Below are 18,801 nucleotides of genomic sequence, written 5' to 3'. Positions count from 1 at the left end.
GCCAGGAAACCAGTTAGCGCCTTCGCTGCGCCTTTAAGGGTTCCCGAAACTTTCCCGCAGCTTTCGGCTGAGCCTCGTCACATCCGTTAGCCGTGGCTTCCCGGGCACGTTCCGAGGAAATTCTGCACTCCAGTTTCCCCGGGAAGAGGCGCGGCCCGAACCTCGTGCGCCCCGCGCCCATCCTTGACCTTGGCCACGGGAGGGGGGGGGGGGAGAAGGGGGGGGATGGGCTTGCGGGGCGGCGGCCGCCAGAGGGGGCAGCGGCTGAGAACTTGCTTAACTCGGCACCGCCCTCTTCTGCCTCCTCCCCGTCCGCCCCGCCCCGTCCCGCCCGGCCCCGCAGCCCCGCGTGTTCGCTGACTCGCCGAGCCCCCGCTGCGGGGATGGGCGCGCTGCTCCGAGCGCTCCTGCTCCCGCTGTTGGCGCAGTGGCTCTTGCGCGCAGCCCCCGCGCTGGCCCCGGCTCCCTTCACGCTACCCCTCCAGGTGGCCGCAGCCACGAGCCACGGAGCCTCGGCTGTTCCCGGACTCGGGACGCCTGAGATGCCCCGTGCAGATGGCCTGGCGCTAGCTCTGGAGCCCGCCGGGGCTGCCGCCAACTTCTTGGCTATGGTGGACAACCTGCAGGGGGACTCCGGCCGCGGCTACTACCTGGAGATGCTGATCGGGACCCCGCCTCAGAAGGTAGGACTTGGGGTCAGGTTCTTTTGAGAACTGTCTCCGCACGGTTTGGTGTTGCCCCTAAAGTAGCAGCTTTCTCCTGAAAGAGGAAAGGGCTATGGGAGCATGGCTTGGATAGGGAGCGGAGTCGCGCGCTAGGGACGCGCCTGGGAGCGCAGCCTCTGCCCCAGCACAGCTCAGGGGGTGTGAGCGAATGTTTCAGAACTTGGTGGCCCTCCCCCACCTCGTGGGCCTGGCAGCTGAAGAGACCTGTAACGCGCTTCCTCTCCAGAAGCGACACCTCCTTCCAGCAGGAGCGGTACCTCCTAGGTGGGTGGATGGAGGGGAGGGAGTCTTGGAAGAAGGTGCTTTTAGGTGGAGGGAAATCTCTGGAGTTGATAGCCTCCCTCCATGCTGTCTCATTGCTAAAGAGACTATTGGCCGACATCCAAGGCGCAGTACCCTTTAAAAGAGATTTCTCCATGAGCTCAGCTAAAAGATACCCGGTTCCGAACTGTTTCTTTGCCTCACTGAGTCGCCTGCCTTCCTCGGAGTTGGTTTGCTGGCTTCCTCTTAGTTGTCCGGTTGCCCAGCCTCTGGGCGCCCAGCACCCGCCAAGACGAGCACCCAGCGGGGTTGAAGAGTGTGAATGCCATTAGCTATAGGTGAACCATACCGGGCGCATAGCAAGGCGAAGACAAAACAAAGCGCAGTCCAAGCAGCTTTCTTCTCCCGCTTGTTCCGACGATGTTCATTTAACACTTACGTGTATGGAGGAACACAGGCTCCGAAGCACGGAATCTGGCTAGGAAAGGAAAAAGCCTCCCAGAAGTGATCCGACCTTCTCTGATCTACCCACTCGTGTTGAAGTTCTCTCATGAGTTGAATGCACCGTATGAAGATACTTTATTTTTATTTTTAACATTATCGTTGGGATTTTTCATGCTGATGTGATCGCCCATAAATAGAACATGCTCATGACTTTTGTATAATTCTAATTAAATTATTCAAGACTTTAAGAAGACACACACCATGCTAATTTGTTTGGTTAAAAAAGAAAAACTTAGGAGTGCATTATTCTGCTCAAAATTTTGCTTGTGGTTGCTGTGCAGGATCCTTGTGTGTCCAGCCCAGGAGTGGCTGCAGGGCAGACTGAGCTGGTCCCTGTGTCAGCTGAGGAAGCTTAGGGGCCCCTGAACAGTCGGACCAGCACGTGAGCATCCCGTGAACTGCCTTTAACAGGACTGCACAGTACCGGGTGGGAGTGGGCCTCTTCTGTGCGGTACAAAAATCTTCCATACACAGGTCCAGACTGTCTCCCCATTTGGGAAACTTCTGCCTTGAAAGATGAAAATTTTTGTTGGTTTTAGGGCAGAAAGGAATGCTCTCTCTTGAACTGAAGCAGGCTCTGGCAGTTCCAGGGCTGAGGAAAGGAGAACCAGAAAAGGCTTTGAGGAGAAGACACCTCTCCCAAAGCTCTCCCCAGCCATTGCTTGCCTTCGTTGGTAATTCAGTGACCTTTACTTTAAACTCAGTGATGAAGTTTAATTAATTAAGTTAGCTGGGATATAACAAGCACCCAGGTTTGTATCAGCACTGCCAAGGAAGTAGTTCCTTCAAGGTTGTTTATCAGACTATAGCAAGCTTTTAAAGAAGGCTGTTTTGTGACAAACACAAGTATCATTTGATTGTTCTGTGTCATGGCACAATGGAGGGACATGCTATTTCATGGCAAAATCTGCATCTGATAATGCCACTGTAAACGCTAGGTGTTGGTGATCTGTTTCCCAGTCTGACCTGTATTGTCTCTGGCACCAGTAGGGGAAGGGGGAGGCTGTAGCTGGTTAGGGAAGGCAGTAGGGAGGCGACCCCTGAACTCCAGAGACAGACCCTGCTCTAGTAGTGGGCACAGGGTCATGCATGTCTTTTCTTTGAGTTCTCTAACATTTCAAATAAAATTTCGTAGAGAAGCAAAAAATTACCGAAAGTTCTTCAGGGATTAATAGCTGTAGTTAGCTTCGGCCTCCAAGCATGATGACCACCTTGACAGATGTGATCTTTCTCATATCCATTCCTTATATCCTAACAGTCTTGTGGGAGGGTGCATATAGGGGTGTGTGTGTGTGTGTGTGTGTATGTATGTATGTGAATGTATGTGTGTGCCTGGGGAAGCCACAAGCTTGGGTGTTATTCCTTAGGGGGCTGTTCACCTTGATTTTTGAGATAGGCTCTCTTGGTGGGATTAAACTGGCCTCCTATCTCTGATCCCAGTGCGTGTATTGTAAACATTCACTTCAAGCCCCAGCTTTTGTGCTAGCATTACTGTATGCCTTGAGGGTGACAAGGGCGAGGCTTGGAATCATCAATGACTTTAGGGCAATGGGGGAAGAAAGAGGGAGGGGGGGGGATGTAGCCCAGGTCATTAGACTGAAAAGACTAAGGTTTGAGCCGCAGGCAGGTTGTACTCACTCCTGTGTGTTTTCTGCCTGCTTTTCCTTGGTTTGTACAAAGAGTCCTTCTAAGGCAGGGGGTGATGGCTCACGCCTTTAATCAGAGACAGGCAGAACTCTGTGAGTTCAAGGCCAACCCGATCTATGAGAGCCACTTCCAGAACTGGCTCCAAAGCTACAGAGAAACCCTGTCTTGAAAAGAAAACAAACAAACAAACAAAACCAAAGGGCCCTTCCTAGGCAGTAGTCCCTGCCCCTGGGGTATTAGGTACTGTGTGTGTGTGTGTGTGTGTGTGTGTGTGTGTGTGTGTGTGACTGTACTCAGAGTTTTTCTCACACTCTGGTCACCCATTCTCCCTCTTGAGGCCATGCTTAAGGACTATCTTAAGGAACGAGCTGTGAGAGAATGTTGGACAAGAGGCTCATATGACCAAGATATGAACCAAAGCTAGCAGACTCCCGCAGTCCTACGGGAAGGCCACCCATTGGGAGTGTGCTTACCCCTGCCCTGCATGCTCTCATACAAGAACTGGGATCCATTGCCCTGCCCACCGATACTGTCTCGAGTCACAGGCCCACCAGCCTGAGAGAACCTCAGAGCCCTGTACTGGCAGGCAGGCCCACGTTGGCATGGAGATGGGAGTCAGGGTTGCTCACTGATACCATTGTGTGACTCCTGTCTAACAGGAGAACCAGCATCCACTGGAGCCATGCAATTTGGTCTTATTATTAATAATAAGGATGTTCAAAAGCAATTATAATTATAGCAATCTCCATTATTAAAATATACTTTCATGCTAACACAATAAATCCAACCGAAGACAGCAAAGGTCTGCAACTATAATGCTTTATGATGACTTGACAAGGGCTTTGGGGCTTTCTGTTGGAAGGGTTTCTCTCATCTGCATTGATATGAACGAAACAGCTAGCAAACTGTTTTCACATTTAAGCTTTCAAATGTAAACATTTAACAAAGTACTTTGGCACATGTGCTGGGCGCTGGGTTGATCAAGTACAGAATGAACTTCTCTATATCATGTAAGAGTTTTCTCTTTTCTTTCCTTTTTCTTTTTGAGTAAGTCACCTGGGGTGTCCCAGTCACGTCAAGCTCACAGTAAGTGAGGCTGGAAAAAGGAAGGCAGCCAGATGAGAGGAATCCAAGTGGGTCTGAGACACTAAGATCCTAACTGTTAATGATGAAGAAAGAGAAGATCAGAACTCAGCTAGTTGCCCCTCAGATCTTCAGGTTAGATGTGGAGTCCCTGGGCATTGGGAAAGCGACTCATCAGAGGATGTCAAAGGCAGACAGAACTCAAGGAGATACAACAGCAGCACCTGGTTTTGTTTCTTGCATATCCAGTGTAGGGTGTCATGCTGAACATTTGTTTTGTGGGGTGTGGGATCAAACACAAACTAGAAAAGTATCTCACCATCGAGTGCTGTCCCCTGCACCCACCCCCAAACCTCGGACTCAACAGTTTGCTCAGTTCACCTCATTGGATTTTCACACCTTCTTGTGGACACTGTACAATCGTTTGACTTAATTTTAAGGTTACTGGGACTTGTGTTGAGTCAGTCATGTCTCCACAGCCAGTCTGTGAAGGGCGGGTCCATTCACCCATCAGCATTGTAGTCTAAGTCCCCCGTCTCAGTAGTAGTGACTCTAGAAAAGAGTCATCTTCCACTTTCTGAGTGGTTTGGTGTGGAGGACAGCGAGGTGCTTTTGTGTCATAGATGACCAGGGCCAGGTGGTTCCCCTTTCCGAGCCCTCCGTCCTCCATACTTGTTGTTTTGTTACCTCTGCATTCGCTTCTTCCCTTCCCTAACAAACCTCCATGGCCCAGAATCTTAAAACAATTGAAATCTATTTCTTCATGGTTCTAGAGGCCCGAAGCCCAAAACTAGGGTGTCAGTGCCAGGAACATCCGGCTTCTGGAGGCTCCAGGGAGGATGTTTCTGTGTCCTTCACTTGTAGCTGTGTTAGTCCAGCCTCTGCCTCATCTTTGCTGACTTTCTTCCTTCTGTGTGTGTCTGCACAGAGTACAGTCATTATAAGGACACCAGTCATTGGAATGCCTTACCTGAACTTCTGTAAATCTGCAAAGACTCACGTGACTGACAAGGTTCTGGGCTTAGGTTTCCAACTCCTACAGTCAGGTTCCACATAACAGTTTCCATCAGCACTACACAGACAGTGGTGGTCCTGTAAAACTGCATGGTCTCTGATGCTACAGCCATATCTGTCTTAGTCACTTTTCCTGTTGCTGTGACAGAAAACCGATAAAAGCAAACTGAAGAAGAAAGGGTTGATTCTGTCCCAGGGTTCAAGGGCAGTCCATCATGGCAGGAAAGCAAGGTAGTGGGTCCTCGAAGCAGCCAATCATATTGCTTCCACAACCAGAATGCAGCAAACAAGGCATGCATGCTGCTGCTTAGCCCTCCCTCTCCATTTTATATAGTCCAGTACCCCACCCAGGGAATGGTGCCAGTCACAGTGGGCAGGTCTTTCCACCTCAGCTGGTACAATCAAGGCAATCAATCTTCCACGGGTTTGCTCAGAGGCCTGTCTCCCGGGTGATTCTAGACTCTGTCAAGTTGACAGTTCACACTAACAATCACACCATTTACGTGTGTCTCATACTCTGTGATCCTTACACAACGACAAAATTATCCAATGTTGTGTCTCAGAACACGTCCCCATCCACAAATAGTGCCTGTGTCTACTCGAGGGCATGCACTCTTCAAGTCCCGTCTACACTTACAATTTCATAGATCCTTCTTGTTAGTGTCAATAATTCCAAGTTGAAGTTCTTAAATTCCTTAAGATTGATGAGCAGATGGTGGTTTGGGTTCTCTTAGTCAGAGGCCCGTGGTTTGACTGTGAGCTGGAGAGGGTGCAGTGGGAGGGAGTTTCTGATGCTCTTCTGCCTTCCTGTGTTGTTTTCCGTAGAGAATGGTCATGCAAGTGTTCAGCATGTCTCTGGTCAGGTGCCTAATTCTAGAATGGCTGACATTTGTGTGTTTTGTTTGAAGCCATCCAACTTCTGCAAGGTCAAATCAGCAGTATTTAAATGCTCTTGTTGAAGTTTGCATTCTAAAGCCTTTATCAGGCACCAGCCACCTGTCAAGAATCAGGATGTGTTTAGCAAGGAGTCTGCCCAAGGACTCTTTCCTGACACACCCTGAGTATTTGCTTTCTTGAGTCAGAGGTGGGTCAGCCTAACCTGTTGTTTGAGGTTAGCTGCCCAGTCTTCCTGTTTCCTTCAGGATGCTTGGAGTCCTCACTAACTAAACACCAGGCAAAGAGTAAGATTAGCCGTTGCTATCTTTGTTTGCTTTCTGTTGCTAATAACAAAATACCACAGATTGGGTAAGTTATGGAGTTTATTTTGGCTTGTATTTCTGGTCTAAAGTTGAAGGCCTGTGTCTGGGACTGTCTCCTTGTTGGCAGAGTCCCAGGGAGACGTCACATGGAGAGGGCTAACCAAATTGGCTTTTGGAGCTGACCTACTCTCAAGGTACTTTTTCCCCAGCCACCTGAATGGATTCATACACTCACAACAACAGAGCCTAGATCAACTCCTAAATGGCGTACCTCTTTAGAGAATACACATGAGCATGGAGGTTGGAGGTGACCCACTGTGTTAAACCATCATCATTATTTTACGTACTGGCTTAGCCCTGGGTGCTCTGATCTGACGGATTTCTCCATCTCCTCAGGGTCTGGTCCCATTCTGTGGGACTTATTTTCTTTAGCTTTTGGTTCCTGGGGCCAAGTCTTTGGCTTTAGATGCAGGGTCCACCCAGGCTTGAAACTGCTAATGCCTGCCGCCTTACCACGCAGAGTCCAGCAGAAGCAGGGTCTCCCCGGATGTGCATGAGCAAGATGTCTCCCCCTTGTAGGAGAGGCATGCGTGTGCCACAGGGCATTTGTGGAGATCAGGACCACCTGTCAGAGTTAACTTGTTTCCTTCTATAGTGTGGGTCCCAGGGATCAAACTCAAGTCACCAGACTTGAGGACAAATACTGTTAGCCCTTGTTGAGCCATGTCCCTAATCCAATCTTTTTGACCCACAGTGGGATTTCTTCCCCTTTGGAGGTCTTGCTGTCTGCCTGACTCCCTTTTAGTCCCCTTGTTCTGCTGTCTAGTCCTCTCTAGTCAGTGGTTAAGTTGTGGATATAGGCAGAAAGCTTCTATGAGGGGAAATGGCCTCTTTGGGCTTTTCTGACTTCTGGTTGTGGGCGGAGTGTGGGGAAAGGTGAGTGTTGCATATTCTGTGTCATTTCCATGACCCTGTGAATCTATGTATGAGACACAGGTGAACTGGACATCACTCAGCTCCTCTTAGTCCATGCTTGGCACTATTGCTACCCAACACAAACGGTCATGTTTTAGAATTCCCCGAAGAAGAAAAAATGCCCGATCATGCTGACATGACAGGCTGGGAATAAAAGCAATGCTTTTGAGTTAATGACTGGCCATCCAACGCTGGACCCTGGGGGACGTTGGGGTTTTATTACCCGGTACATTGTATACATATACTGGGAAACACAATGTCAGCTCTGCTGTGTTAGGAGGATGGAGAGAGGATTGTCTGGGGTGGGAAATCAGGTGATGCTCTGCATCAGCTCCATCATTCCAGGGAACCATGACTGCAGTGGGGAAAAGCTTCTTTCCATCTCTTGCTAACTTGAGAATGTCGAGGAGCTAGGCATAGTCTCCTGGTCCCACTGCGAATCACCCCGGTTCCACTTTAGAAATGGCTTTGGCAATGGGAAGGAGACAAGTTCTGTGTGTCAGTCTTGCACACCCCTGACAGAAAGTTCTGTGTGTGGATGTGTTAGGACACTCTGTGGCAACCCTGAAGCACCTGGGGTCAGACTCTGTTGACAAAGACTTGTAGCTACATATAAAGCCACATCTTGCTGAAGGTGGGCATAGCTTCTAGAAGTTTCTGAGGAATATTAGAACCTTTCCACCCTATTTGGTGCCAAAGAGTTTTTCCCATTGGAAGCCCCTCTGGGCAGAAAGTGTGTCTCTGTGGTATGGTATGCCTAACACTTTAGAGCTCAGATCTGTTGTTTTCTGGATAGTGGGTGTTGGGCAGAAGTTAATTAACTTGGCTGAGCCTCAGTTTTCCAACTTATAAATTGGAGAATTTTGCCCAGTGATCTGAGGTTTCATGGAAGTTTAGACCCTCCTCAGTTGGCCAGAACCTTTGATGAGTCATTTGGGGAGTTGCAGAAAGGCAGAATCTAGTGTCCCAGTGAGCAGGGGTGAGAGCTGCTGCTGGCTCACAGGCTACATCAGGAGTCACTGCTGACAGGAGACGGCTGGTTCACCGGAGCTGGCTACAGTGCAGAATCCTGGGTCCATGCTTCCTAAGTGAAATGCCATACCAGTCCTGAGATTCTGCCACTCCTCGTATTCCTCAGCCGTGCTGGATTCTCTCCTGAGACTCTGTCTGAAGGTCACTGCAGAGGCTAGCACCTCTGCTATCCTGTGCAGAGTGGCTGTTTCTCATTTTCCTAGACATGGCCTTGGGCGTTTCCCCCTTTTTGTTCACTTCAGAAATCCCTCTGCCTTAGGCAGATTGTGTTCCCGAAGCTTCCTTGTGTTGGACCATTGGGAAGCCTGAAATGCACGTCCTTTCAATGCGCTGCTCAGAGCTGTGCTGAAGGCGGCCTTTTGAAATGTCCGGTCTGCACAGAGCCTTTGCTGTAAATCCAGAAAGCTTGAGACTTCCAGGGTGCCATTAATAAGGTAAAGAGAAAAAGAAAAGGCTCTTCAGAGCCCAGCAGATGTCCTGTGCCTCCATGATGTCCATGTCGACTTAAAGGAGCTCTATCACCTGTGGGCACTTTGCTGCCCCCTACGTGATATGGTCCACACTCGTACGTACTCAGGGAGCTGCACAGAGGCTGTGTATATGGTATAAAACTAGCCAGCCTAGACTCTTATTGACCTAGAACTTATCAATAGACTGGGCTGGCCCATCAGTGAGCCCTAGTTATCTTGCCTATCTCTACCTCTCCAACTCTGGATTTATAACCACGTCCCACCACACCTGACCTTTTCACATGGGCTCTGTAGACTGAACTCTGGTCCATATGGTGGGGTAATAGTCTGAGATCCCCATTCTCTCAGTGCTAAAGCAGAAAGGGGGCAAGCTAAGTGTTGGGCTTTGTTGTCCTCTCCAGAGCTGTCCTCCCAATTTTGTCACATAGGCAGATCCATTTATTTTTCCTTAGGATTCACTTTTAATTTTTTATATGTATATGTGTGTATCTACATGCATGGATGATCATGTGAGTCCTTGTAGAGTCCAGAAGAGGATATCAGGTCCCTTGGTTTTCTGATGTGAGTTCTGTGAATGGAACTCCATGTCTTGACCACTGAGCCATCTCTCCAGCCTTGCAGCTTCCTTTATTTGAGACAGGGTTTCTCTGTGTAGCCCTGGCTGTCCTGGCACTCTCTGTTGACCAGGCTGCCCATGAACTCACAGAGATCCACCTGCCTCTGCTGTCCAGCTCACAGCTTCCTCTAAATCAGCTGTTCTGGGCTGGAGAATAGCTAGATGGACCACTGGCACCTGTCACTCCTGGTTTTAGTGCTCACCTGTGTTAGACACCATGGGAAAGGATGGGGAATCTAGCCTGACAAAGTCCCAAACATCTGTGTTCTAAACTATGGCCATCCTCACTGATGGGCCAACCCAGTCTACCAATAAACTTCAGGTCAATAAGAGTCCCTGCTGGTTAGTTTTCGTCCAGTTGACATAAGCTACCATTATTTGGAAAGAGAGAACCTTAACTGAGAAAAATGACTCCCAAAGATTGACTAGTGGAGCAAGTCTGTGTGGAATTATCTCCATTAATGGTTGATGTGAGAAGTGCCACCGCTAGGCAGGTGGCCCTCGGTTCTGTGAGAAAGCAGGCAGAGCAAACCATGAGGAGCCAACCAGTAAGTAGTGTTCCTCTATGGTCTCTGCTTCAGCTCTTGCCTCCTGGTTCCTGCCCAACTTTTCTCAGTGATGGGTTGTGATGGGGTGTTGTAAGTCAAACAAACCCTTTCTTCCACAAGTTGCTTCTGATCAATTAATTATTTATCACAGTACTAGAAAGCAAACTATTATAGAGAGCATCTCAAAAAAAAGTGACAACAGCTGAGGAATAACACCCAGGGTTTTGTTCTGGCCTCTACATGTGTAACACACACACACACACACACACACACACACACACACACACACTTACCCATCTGACATGTGGTGACATGAGCCATGGGCAGACATGAGTGATGTCCCCTCAGCCCATCAGTGTTTCAGACAGGTGGAGGAGCTGTCCCTGCCCCTCACCAAAAGCAGCACTCGGGAGAGTGGTCCCTATACGCTGCCTAGGCAATATAATAGTGCTGGTCCTCTTGTAGCTGTGGGAGAGCCAGCCCTGAGGGCTTGAATGCAGAAGTGGTCCCACCTCTCACTCTTGCTGCATGAAGTGAATTAGTGGAGGCAATGCTGGAGAGAGCTCACCCTGCTGGTGAGGACAGGGGAGAAGTAGTGAACAAACCAACCCTGCAGCTGCCCAGGCCCAGAACCAGGGTTATGATTTGGCCTGCCTGCCCCAACATCCACCCCATCTATGATCTGCTGGAGCACATGAAGTGACCTGACCTGCTGGCCCAAAGCTGCAGGATCTCCACAACACAGGGCAGCAGCAGAATATCCAAGAGTCCTCCTGAGGACCCAGCAGAAATCAGAGGCCTCAAACCAGATCAATGACTCTTTGCAATGAATACTTGCAAGTAAAGATACATGAACATGAACAAAGGGGTTTACTGCGTGACTCTTTGAGATTGGAACTTCCATGAGAAGATTTTTTTAGTCCTCCCTCTTTTTTCCATTTTCCTCTTAAATTTTGTTTTATTGGGGGTGGGGTGTGCAGGGGCAGAGGGCAGAGGTGAAGGGATAGGGAAATGAATGGGATCAGGATACATGATATAAAAATCACATAGAATAACTAAAACAAAAGTTAAAAAGACACACACACGCACACACATGCATGCACATACACACACATGCACACACACACATATACACACACACACGCACGCATACACACACACACACACACACACGCACACTCTCTTAGGGGAGCTAATCCACTATTAATACATGTCCGGAAAGATGGGGACCGCGCAGAGAAAGCACGTGTTTCCTGTTCATTGGGAAAAGCAGCTATGGCCAGATGTTCTGGGATCTGAGTGCAGCGTCAGCCGTGGGAGTAAGAGTTCCAGAAATCTGAGTTCTAGTGAGCACAAAACAAAACAAAGATAGCTAGAAGCCCGACAGTGTGGATCTGCATCCCAAAGGAACCTGAACCCTCTTCTCCCATCCAAAGCCAGGGCTTCTGTCACCAGGGCAACACTTTCCTCTCCGTCTCTGTAGGTTAGGAAGAGTTAGATAGGTCCATACAGGGGATTTTTGGGTTTTCAGGGGGTGAAAGCTGAAAGATCAGAGAAGCCAGCCTCTAGTTCCTTTTTTGTTTGCTTGTTTGTTTTTGTTTTTCAAGACAGGGTTTCCCCATAGCTTTGAAGCCTGTCCTAGAACCTACTCTGTAGACCAGGCTGGCCTTGATCTCACAGAGATCTGCCTGCCTCTGCCTACCAAGTGCTGGAATTAAAGGCATTCTTACCCCTATGATATCCTTAGAACCAATTGTCTTGGGTGATTGTCTTCTGCTCAGGGAGTGTTGAGGATATTGGAGATGAGCTAGTGTCACTACCCTCTGCTAGGTGAGGTCAAGGTGAGGTCAGATGTTGGTCATCATCCTACAATACAGGATGGCCACTTCATACAGAAGAATCTGGTCCGAGAGCAAGGCACGCTGGTTATGGTGTGGCTCAAGGGCTATCTGGAGCAACTGCTCAGAGCAGTTGAGAGAAATGTGTAGACTCAGGGGAGCATGGCAAAAGGACTCCATGCCCTCCCTGTGACCACCATTGTTGCTGTCTTTAGTGTTCCTGGAATTGGGCTTATCACAGATGCAGGAAACCGCTAGGAAGGTTAAAAGTCACTTCTACCCAAACTCATAGGGGTCAAAGAGGGAAAGGGATATTGGGCTAGACTCAAGATGAGTGCTCTTCTACTCCTGCTATATTTGTTAAGCCCCTCCCGTGCACTAAGCCTATTCTAAGCCCTGGGATTGACAGTTAACTACACAGAGAAGGCCCTTGTTTTTACACACACAGCATTCGCCTTAGGAAGACAGATTGTAAAGAAAGCAAACAGTGCTTTTGAGAATGCTGTGCCAAGGTGCAGCCGGGGAGCCCATGTGGGGGAAAGAAGACTGCCAGCAAAGGCTCTGGGGAAGACACTGCTGAGCAGGTGTCGATGGAGCTGAACTGGTGTGCTGAGAGGGACATGCTGGAGAAGATGGGGTAAGTGTTCCAGGGTGAGCCAGTAGGTACGAGTGGCCTCCTCATGCTGTGTGTATGTGGGGAGAAGGGATTGCAAGTGTGTGTATACATCTATGTGTGCATGCCCACATGGACTCATATACCTGAGTGTGTGTGCCTTTGTGTATGTGCATATATGCACATATGTGTGCATTCCCACATGGACTCATATGCCTGAGTGTGTGTGCCTTTGTGTATGTGCATATATGCACATATGTGTGCATGCCCACATGGACTCATATGCCTGAGTGTGTGTGCTTTTGTGTGTGTGCATGCCCACGTGTACTCATATGCCTGAGTGTGTGCCTTTGTATATGTGCGTATATGTACATGTGTGTGTGCATGCCCACGTGTACTCATATGCCTGAGTATGTGTGCCTTTGTGTACATATGTGTGTGCATGCCCACATGTGCATGTGTGTGAGTGTGTATGTATGTATGTGTGTGCTTGCATGTGGTCCCAGCCCCTGCTTCAGCAGGAGATCTTCTTTCAGCTCCTTTATAAACAAGGTTTGGGGTTTGGTTTATAAAGAGAAAAAAATGCCTTACATTATATAGTATAATGCATACATTATCCTGTATCACTTATGGTCATTGTGCATATGTGGGGACTAAGCTGTGGAGGATATAGTTAAATATGAATGGCCTGGGTAGTTTCTGCTTTACAAAGGAAAGTTAAACTCTGGGTACCAGGGAGGCAGTATGGTAGAGACCATTTATCCCATTATGTGTGTTATTTGGCGATCTCTTCATTAGGGGCCCTCAGGACAGGCTTGGAACGAGGAAATGAGTGTGCCTGGTTTACTTAGGACATGATCCCAGGAGATCCTGGGGAAGCTCTGTGTGCAGGAGACGGTACCAAGAGTGGATGGCTAGAGCCATTCCCTGATGGGAGGTATATTAGTTATTTCTGTAGCTGTGATAGAACACCATGACCAAGGCAGCTTACAGTAGGAAGGGTTTATTTGGGTTCACGGTCCATAAAAATATGAGTCTGTCGCCCTCAGTGTAGGGGGAGGCGTGGCCGCAGGCAGGCGTGTTGGCTGGAGCAGCAAGAGGAGAGGGCAGAAAGAGCAAACCGAGTGCTGACATCTTTAAACTCTCAAGCCCACGTTGGTCGACACATCTCCTCTAAAAAGGCTCTAGCTCCTAAACCTCCCCACACAGTCCACCAACTGGGGTCGGAGAATTCAGATCCATGAACGAATGGGGGGCTTTCTCACTCAGACTACCACGGGGAGCCTCTGAGAGATGGCGTCAAGTGAACACATCAGGCTGGGCTGAGGACAAGGGTGCCAAGGGTGTCATCACCCACTCCTGTCACTCACATGCTGGGGCTTATTTTGCCTACCACCAGATGCACCGAGTATAAATCAGCCCACGGTCCTGCCTCACCTGGAGCCCATTTCTGAATGCCTCTGTGAGTCAGACTGGAGTGGGCTCCAGGCCAGGCTTCATTCTGAACTTTTTTCTGGAAGATGACGGTGCGATGTGTAAGGTGCCGGGGCTGAAGGGAGATTATGTTTGGGGTTAAAGACAACGACAAGTCCACCTTGAAAGAAGAGCATTCTGCAAGTAAAGACATTCAGATACTTTGGAATAGCGGGTGCCTCACCCTGCAGAATAGTAGCCAGGAAAAGCTTGGGATACCAAAGGTGTCTAATCCACTGACTTTCTGTGATCCATAACCACATTTAGCAAAAGACGTTTCTAGCAGCTTTTGCACAACTGTACTCTTATCAACGTAAATTCTTAAGTATAGCCATGCCATATAGGACATTTTGCTCAACAGACAGGCATGTGCACACATACAGGGGTGATTGCTTAGACCATGATGGGGTTGAGCAATGCTGATTGCCTTGACACTGCAGGCATTGTGGGATCCCAGCACAAGGTGTTGCTCTCATATTGAAGGTAAAGCTGAAACAGTGTACCTTCCCCCATCATAAAGGTGTAACAGTGCAGTTAGGACAAGTACATCATACTGGAGAAGTGCAATGGGAAACACTAATATGGGTTTATCTGTACTATGTTCTTATTGTTCTGTGGAGGTTGCCAATAATAGAAAGATAATAGAAATATAATAGTACACAGCCTCAGGCTGGCTCTTCAGCTGGAATTCCAGAAGAAGGCATACCATCCTGATGTGGTAACTCTCAGGGTCTTCTAGAGGAACCAGTTTGTAGGAGCAAGGTTGTGATATGAAATGAACTTGGCCCTATAGAAGTCTAGCTTAGTCTGTCTGTTTATGTCTTAGTTTTTAACAGAAAGGTTTACAAGGGTTTTATATTTTAGTCTAAAAACAGGACAGGAGATTGCCCAATGGTTAAAGTGCTTAATATGCAAAATTCACATAAATTCTGGGTGGCCATGGTCTTCTGATATAATTCCTGCCTTGAAAGGTGAGGCAGAGGATCTTCAGAACATACTGGCTAGAAAGACTAGATGTATTGATCAGCTCTGGGTTTGATTGAGACACCCTGCCTCAATGAATACAGTGGAAGAGCAATTAAGAGATGGTTTCCTACATCAACCTTGGGCTTCCATATTGCACATGCACACACAAACACAAGCACCATACACATGTACTCATACACATACAAACATGCATGCTATATACACATACACAAAAAATCTTTAAAATGAAAACATGTAAACGCTGAAGTTCCCTGAGGTGGTCCACCAAGGTGTTTCTTTAGTGGTTTGTTGAATACTCTGATTCTGTTCTCAGAGGTGGTGGTTCACTGAAGAGGTTCACTGAAGAGGTTCACCAAAGCAGTCCATTAGTGGAGTTTCTCGAAGTGGTACATGGTAGGCCTTCATGCCTGCTTACTTGCTCACTCTCTGGCTCATCCACAGACACTTTGGTTCTCCAAACTCGATTCATAGAAAGTGCCCTTGTTTATCCGCTATGCTGTGTTTTTACACTGCCATCTCTTAGTACAGTGCTCAAAACAGTGATAGGGTCTGATAGATCTGTACCCAGAACCAATGGCTACACCAAGGAACTCAGGTGTGTAACATGTTGCATTGTGTGGGTTTATGTGATACATGCTGTGTGATGTTTCCACAACATACAACCACTGAATGCATTCTTAATGTTAGGTTGCATGATGATATGCAAATGTCAAGGTATGTACTATTTTAAAATCACTTTTGATTAGTAAATATATCCACATTTTGGCTTAACTATACTACTTCTACAGAGGTAATTCCTGTCCCTCTTTCTGGTTTCTCTCCACCCCACTGGTAGACTCCATGATGTTGCTTGGATTAGTCAGACTGCAGGCAATGTACTGGACTGTATTTATAGAAAGCAGCTTCACCTTGCACCCAAGAATGGCCTTCGTCTTTTTCTCCATGTATGAGCTGATGCATCACGGGGGCCTTCTTGTGTCTGTCCAGACATGTTTTTCACTGTCCTGAGCTTATGACTCAGGAAGCTGGCTGCCTGGACTGAAGAACCAATCTTTGCGTCAGATGTAGTGAGTCAGGCCTGCAGACCTATGGCTGTAAGCCTACTCGCTCTCCAACCCAGCACTCCCAGGACTGGAGGGGGGCGGATCTACTGAGCCTCCGCACAACCAGAGATACAAGGGTTAGCCCTTTCCCATTTCCCCTCATCTGTAAATATCTCAGCTCTCTGCTCCGTAGGAGAGAGGATGGATTGTAGGGGCCCAGAACAACTACTCTGGCCAAATAACATTTGTATATTAAACTCTTCTTAAATGGTCCAGACTGATTCTCTGGACGAGTATGGTACATTCATGATTCCTGAGTCTTTGTACATGAACTGCCTTCTCACCTTCTGGAAACTTCTGAGACAATCTTAGACCTAGTGTTTATGATGGTATGAGTGATGATTAATATTGCTAAACTGAAAGGATCTTAAATCATCTAGGAAGAAGCCCCTGCACGTGCCTGTGAGGGAATCTGTAGGTTAGCTTAGTCAAGGTGGGAAAACTCAGCTTAAGTGTGAGCACCTCAATTCCGTGGGCTAGAGAACACGAATAAAAAGGAGAAAGTGAACTGAGCACCACTTCCTGTCCCCTGACTCCTAACTATTGTTCCTGAGTATTGATGCAGTATGACCAGATCCTCCATCCCCTCAACTTCCCTACGATGGTGGCCTGTGAGCCCAAATACACCCTTCCTTTAAGTTGCTTTTGTCAAACATTTGATCCCAGAAACAAGTAACTAATATAGCATGATCTAGGTCAGCTCTTCTCTTTTTCTTTCTTAAATTCTAGACTTAGTGTGATGTTCAATATTGATTGCCAACGTGACAGAATCTAGACTCACCAAGGAAACACACCGTTGGGCATGTTTCCAGGAAGTGGCTAGATTTGGCTGGTTGAGGTGGGGAGCCAGCCTTAGCTATAGGTGGTGTCATTTCCTGGACTGAGGTCAGAGACTAAATAATTGAGAGAACAAGCTGGGCACAGGCATTCATCTCTCTGCTTCCTGACTACATGCAGTGTGACCAAACCTCCTCCAGCTCCTGCCACATGCCTTCGCCACCATCATGGACTGTGCCCCACTTAAACTGTGAGCCCAAACCGATCCTCCTCCTTTAAGTTGCTTCTTGTCGGGTTTTGTCACAGCAGTGAGAAAGCTACTGAATGTCTTCAGTCTTGGAACTCTCCAGAGACGGTGTTCTCTGCGCCTCTTGACCCTCCTGTGGTCTAGATGTTGAACCGTCTAGTCTGGTGGCCCTGACTCCCTAGCTCTGTCTATTGTGCCACCCCCTCTGCTTTTACTTCACACTATAATTTTAACTTCCAGTTGCACATTCTGTTTCCCAAATGCTTTCTGTGGATTTTATTTGTGTCCCAGCTGCAGTTCTTCTTTCTCAGGGGAAATTAATAATGATTTTGTTTGACATGTTCTTCCTGCCTTTTGTTTCTCCTCTGAGAGCCTTTTCTCAGTCGAGGGACTCTTAACATATTCCCACCATTGCCTTTCCATTCCCTTTGAAGGAGAAAGCAGGAGAGATCTTCTTGGGAGCTCAGCAATGCACATATAGGGTCTAGAACACATTTCCATCTTTGACACATGTGTGTAATGTTAGACATATGCAGTGACAGGGACTCTGTGGTGTGACCATGGGCATTATTAGACTGAGCTCAAATACCTTCCCATCTCGTCTTCAGACCCATCCATCCTACCTTTGTGATGCAGGCCAGAGCTTCCATGAAGGATGTAGGGAAATAAAAGTCTGTCTTCTTGGTCAAGATATGGGTGTGGCCCTTTATATAATTTTTAATTCTTTTATACTTCTAATTTATTTTGTGTGTGTGTGTGTGTGTGTGTGTGTGTGTGTGTGTGGTGTGTGCCATAGTCAGCAAGTGAGTGGAGGGCTGAGCTTTCAGAACTCGGTTCTTTCCTTCTACCATGTGAGGCCTGGGATTGAATGTAGATCTTCAGACTTGGTGGCCAGGGCCTTTTCCTGCTGACCTGTCTCACATCTCAGCCCTTCTGCCTTTAATGGAAGTACAAGACCTTTATTAGAGACAGCCAAGGTTCAACCTATAGACAGAGGCCAGGAGACACCAGGAATTTTGAGGTAGACACATCTCTGAGATAGTGATCCAATTCTAGCTGTCTCAGGAATCTTTTGCACTTGAAGAAAAATTAATCCCCGCTTGCTCAGATCACTACAAATCTAGTTTTATGTTTACTTTCAACCAAAAATATTCCAAGTTGTTCACCCTTGTTACTTTTTGAAAAGCAGGAAAATCCCTATTCTTTTCCACTTCCTCCAAATAGGCAAACTTTGATTTGGTGTGTGTGTGTGTGTGTGTGTGTGTGTGTGTGTGTGTGTAGAAAGAGTCTCACTCTGTAGCTCAGGCTATGGTAGAACCTACTATGGTTGGCCTCCAGCTCATGGTGATCTCCCTGCATCAGCCTCCTGAATGCTGTTATTATAGTCTAAATATGACTCCTAAAGCCATTTCAATACTGTTGTGGTGATGTTAATAGCAAGATACTTATTTCTAGTAAAGATGTTGTGAGCCCTATTGAGAATCTGGACTGGACACCATGAGAAGATTGCCCAGATTTTCAAATGATGTTCAAAATTGTATCCAAAGGCAAATCTTTCCTACGACCTGATTTTATAAATAAAGGTTTATTAGAACACAGACATTTTTTTTTTAATCTTACACATTGCCTGAGGCTGCATGTAGTTCATGAGCTTTAACTGAATTTTATGGGCTGGGTAATTTGTGGAGG

At 47.6% G+C, this 18,801-nt stretch overlaps 1 protein-coding gene and 1 long non-coding RNA gene across 2 annotated transcripts in view; one reads left to right on the top strand and one right to left on the bottom strand.

Annotated features, from left to right (window-relative positions):
* The first annotated feature begins 347 nt into the window (after positions 1–347).
* Bace2 (beta-secretase 2) overlaps positions 348–18,801 on the top strand; it is an 85,479-nt gene continuing 67,025 nt past the window's right edge. The window contains exon 1 of the mRNA XM_087898701.1: positions 348–683. Coding sequence (XP_087754827.1) covers positions 384–683 — 300 coding nt within the window. The 5' untranslated portion in view covers positions 348–383. The remainder of the gene's footprint in view (positions 684–18,801) is intronic.
* On the bottom strand, positions 3,941–6,224 carry LOC146895750 (uncharacterized). Its single transcript, XR_015735559.1, has 2 exons — positions 5,221–6,224; positions 3,941–5,140 (listed from the first exon to the last, which is right to left on the bottom strand). It is a non-coding gene; the product is annotated as an uncharacterized LOC146895750 (long non-coding RNA).

The sequence above is a fragment of the Myodes glareolus genome, chromosome 2 (genome assembly GCF_982192425.1).
Source record: "Myodes glareolus chromosome 2, mMyoGla1.1, whole genome shotgun sequence".
Taxonomy (NCBI): Eukaryota; Metazoa; Chordata; class Mammalia; order Rodentia; family Cricetidae; genus Myodes; species Myodes glareolus.
Note: the sequence above shows the minus strand (reverse complement) of the source record. Positions and strands in the feature narration are given on the sequence as shown.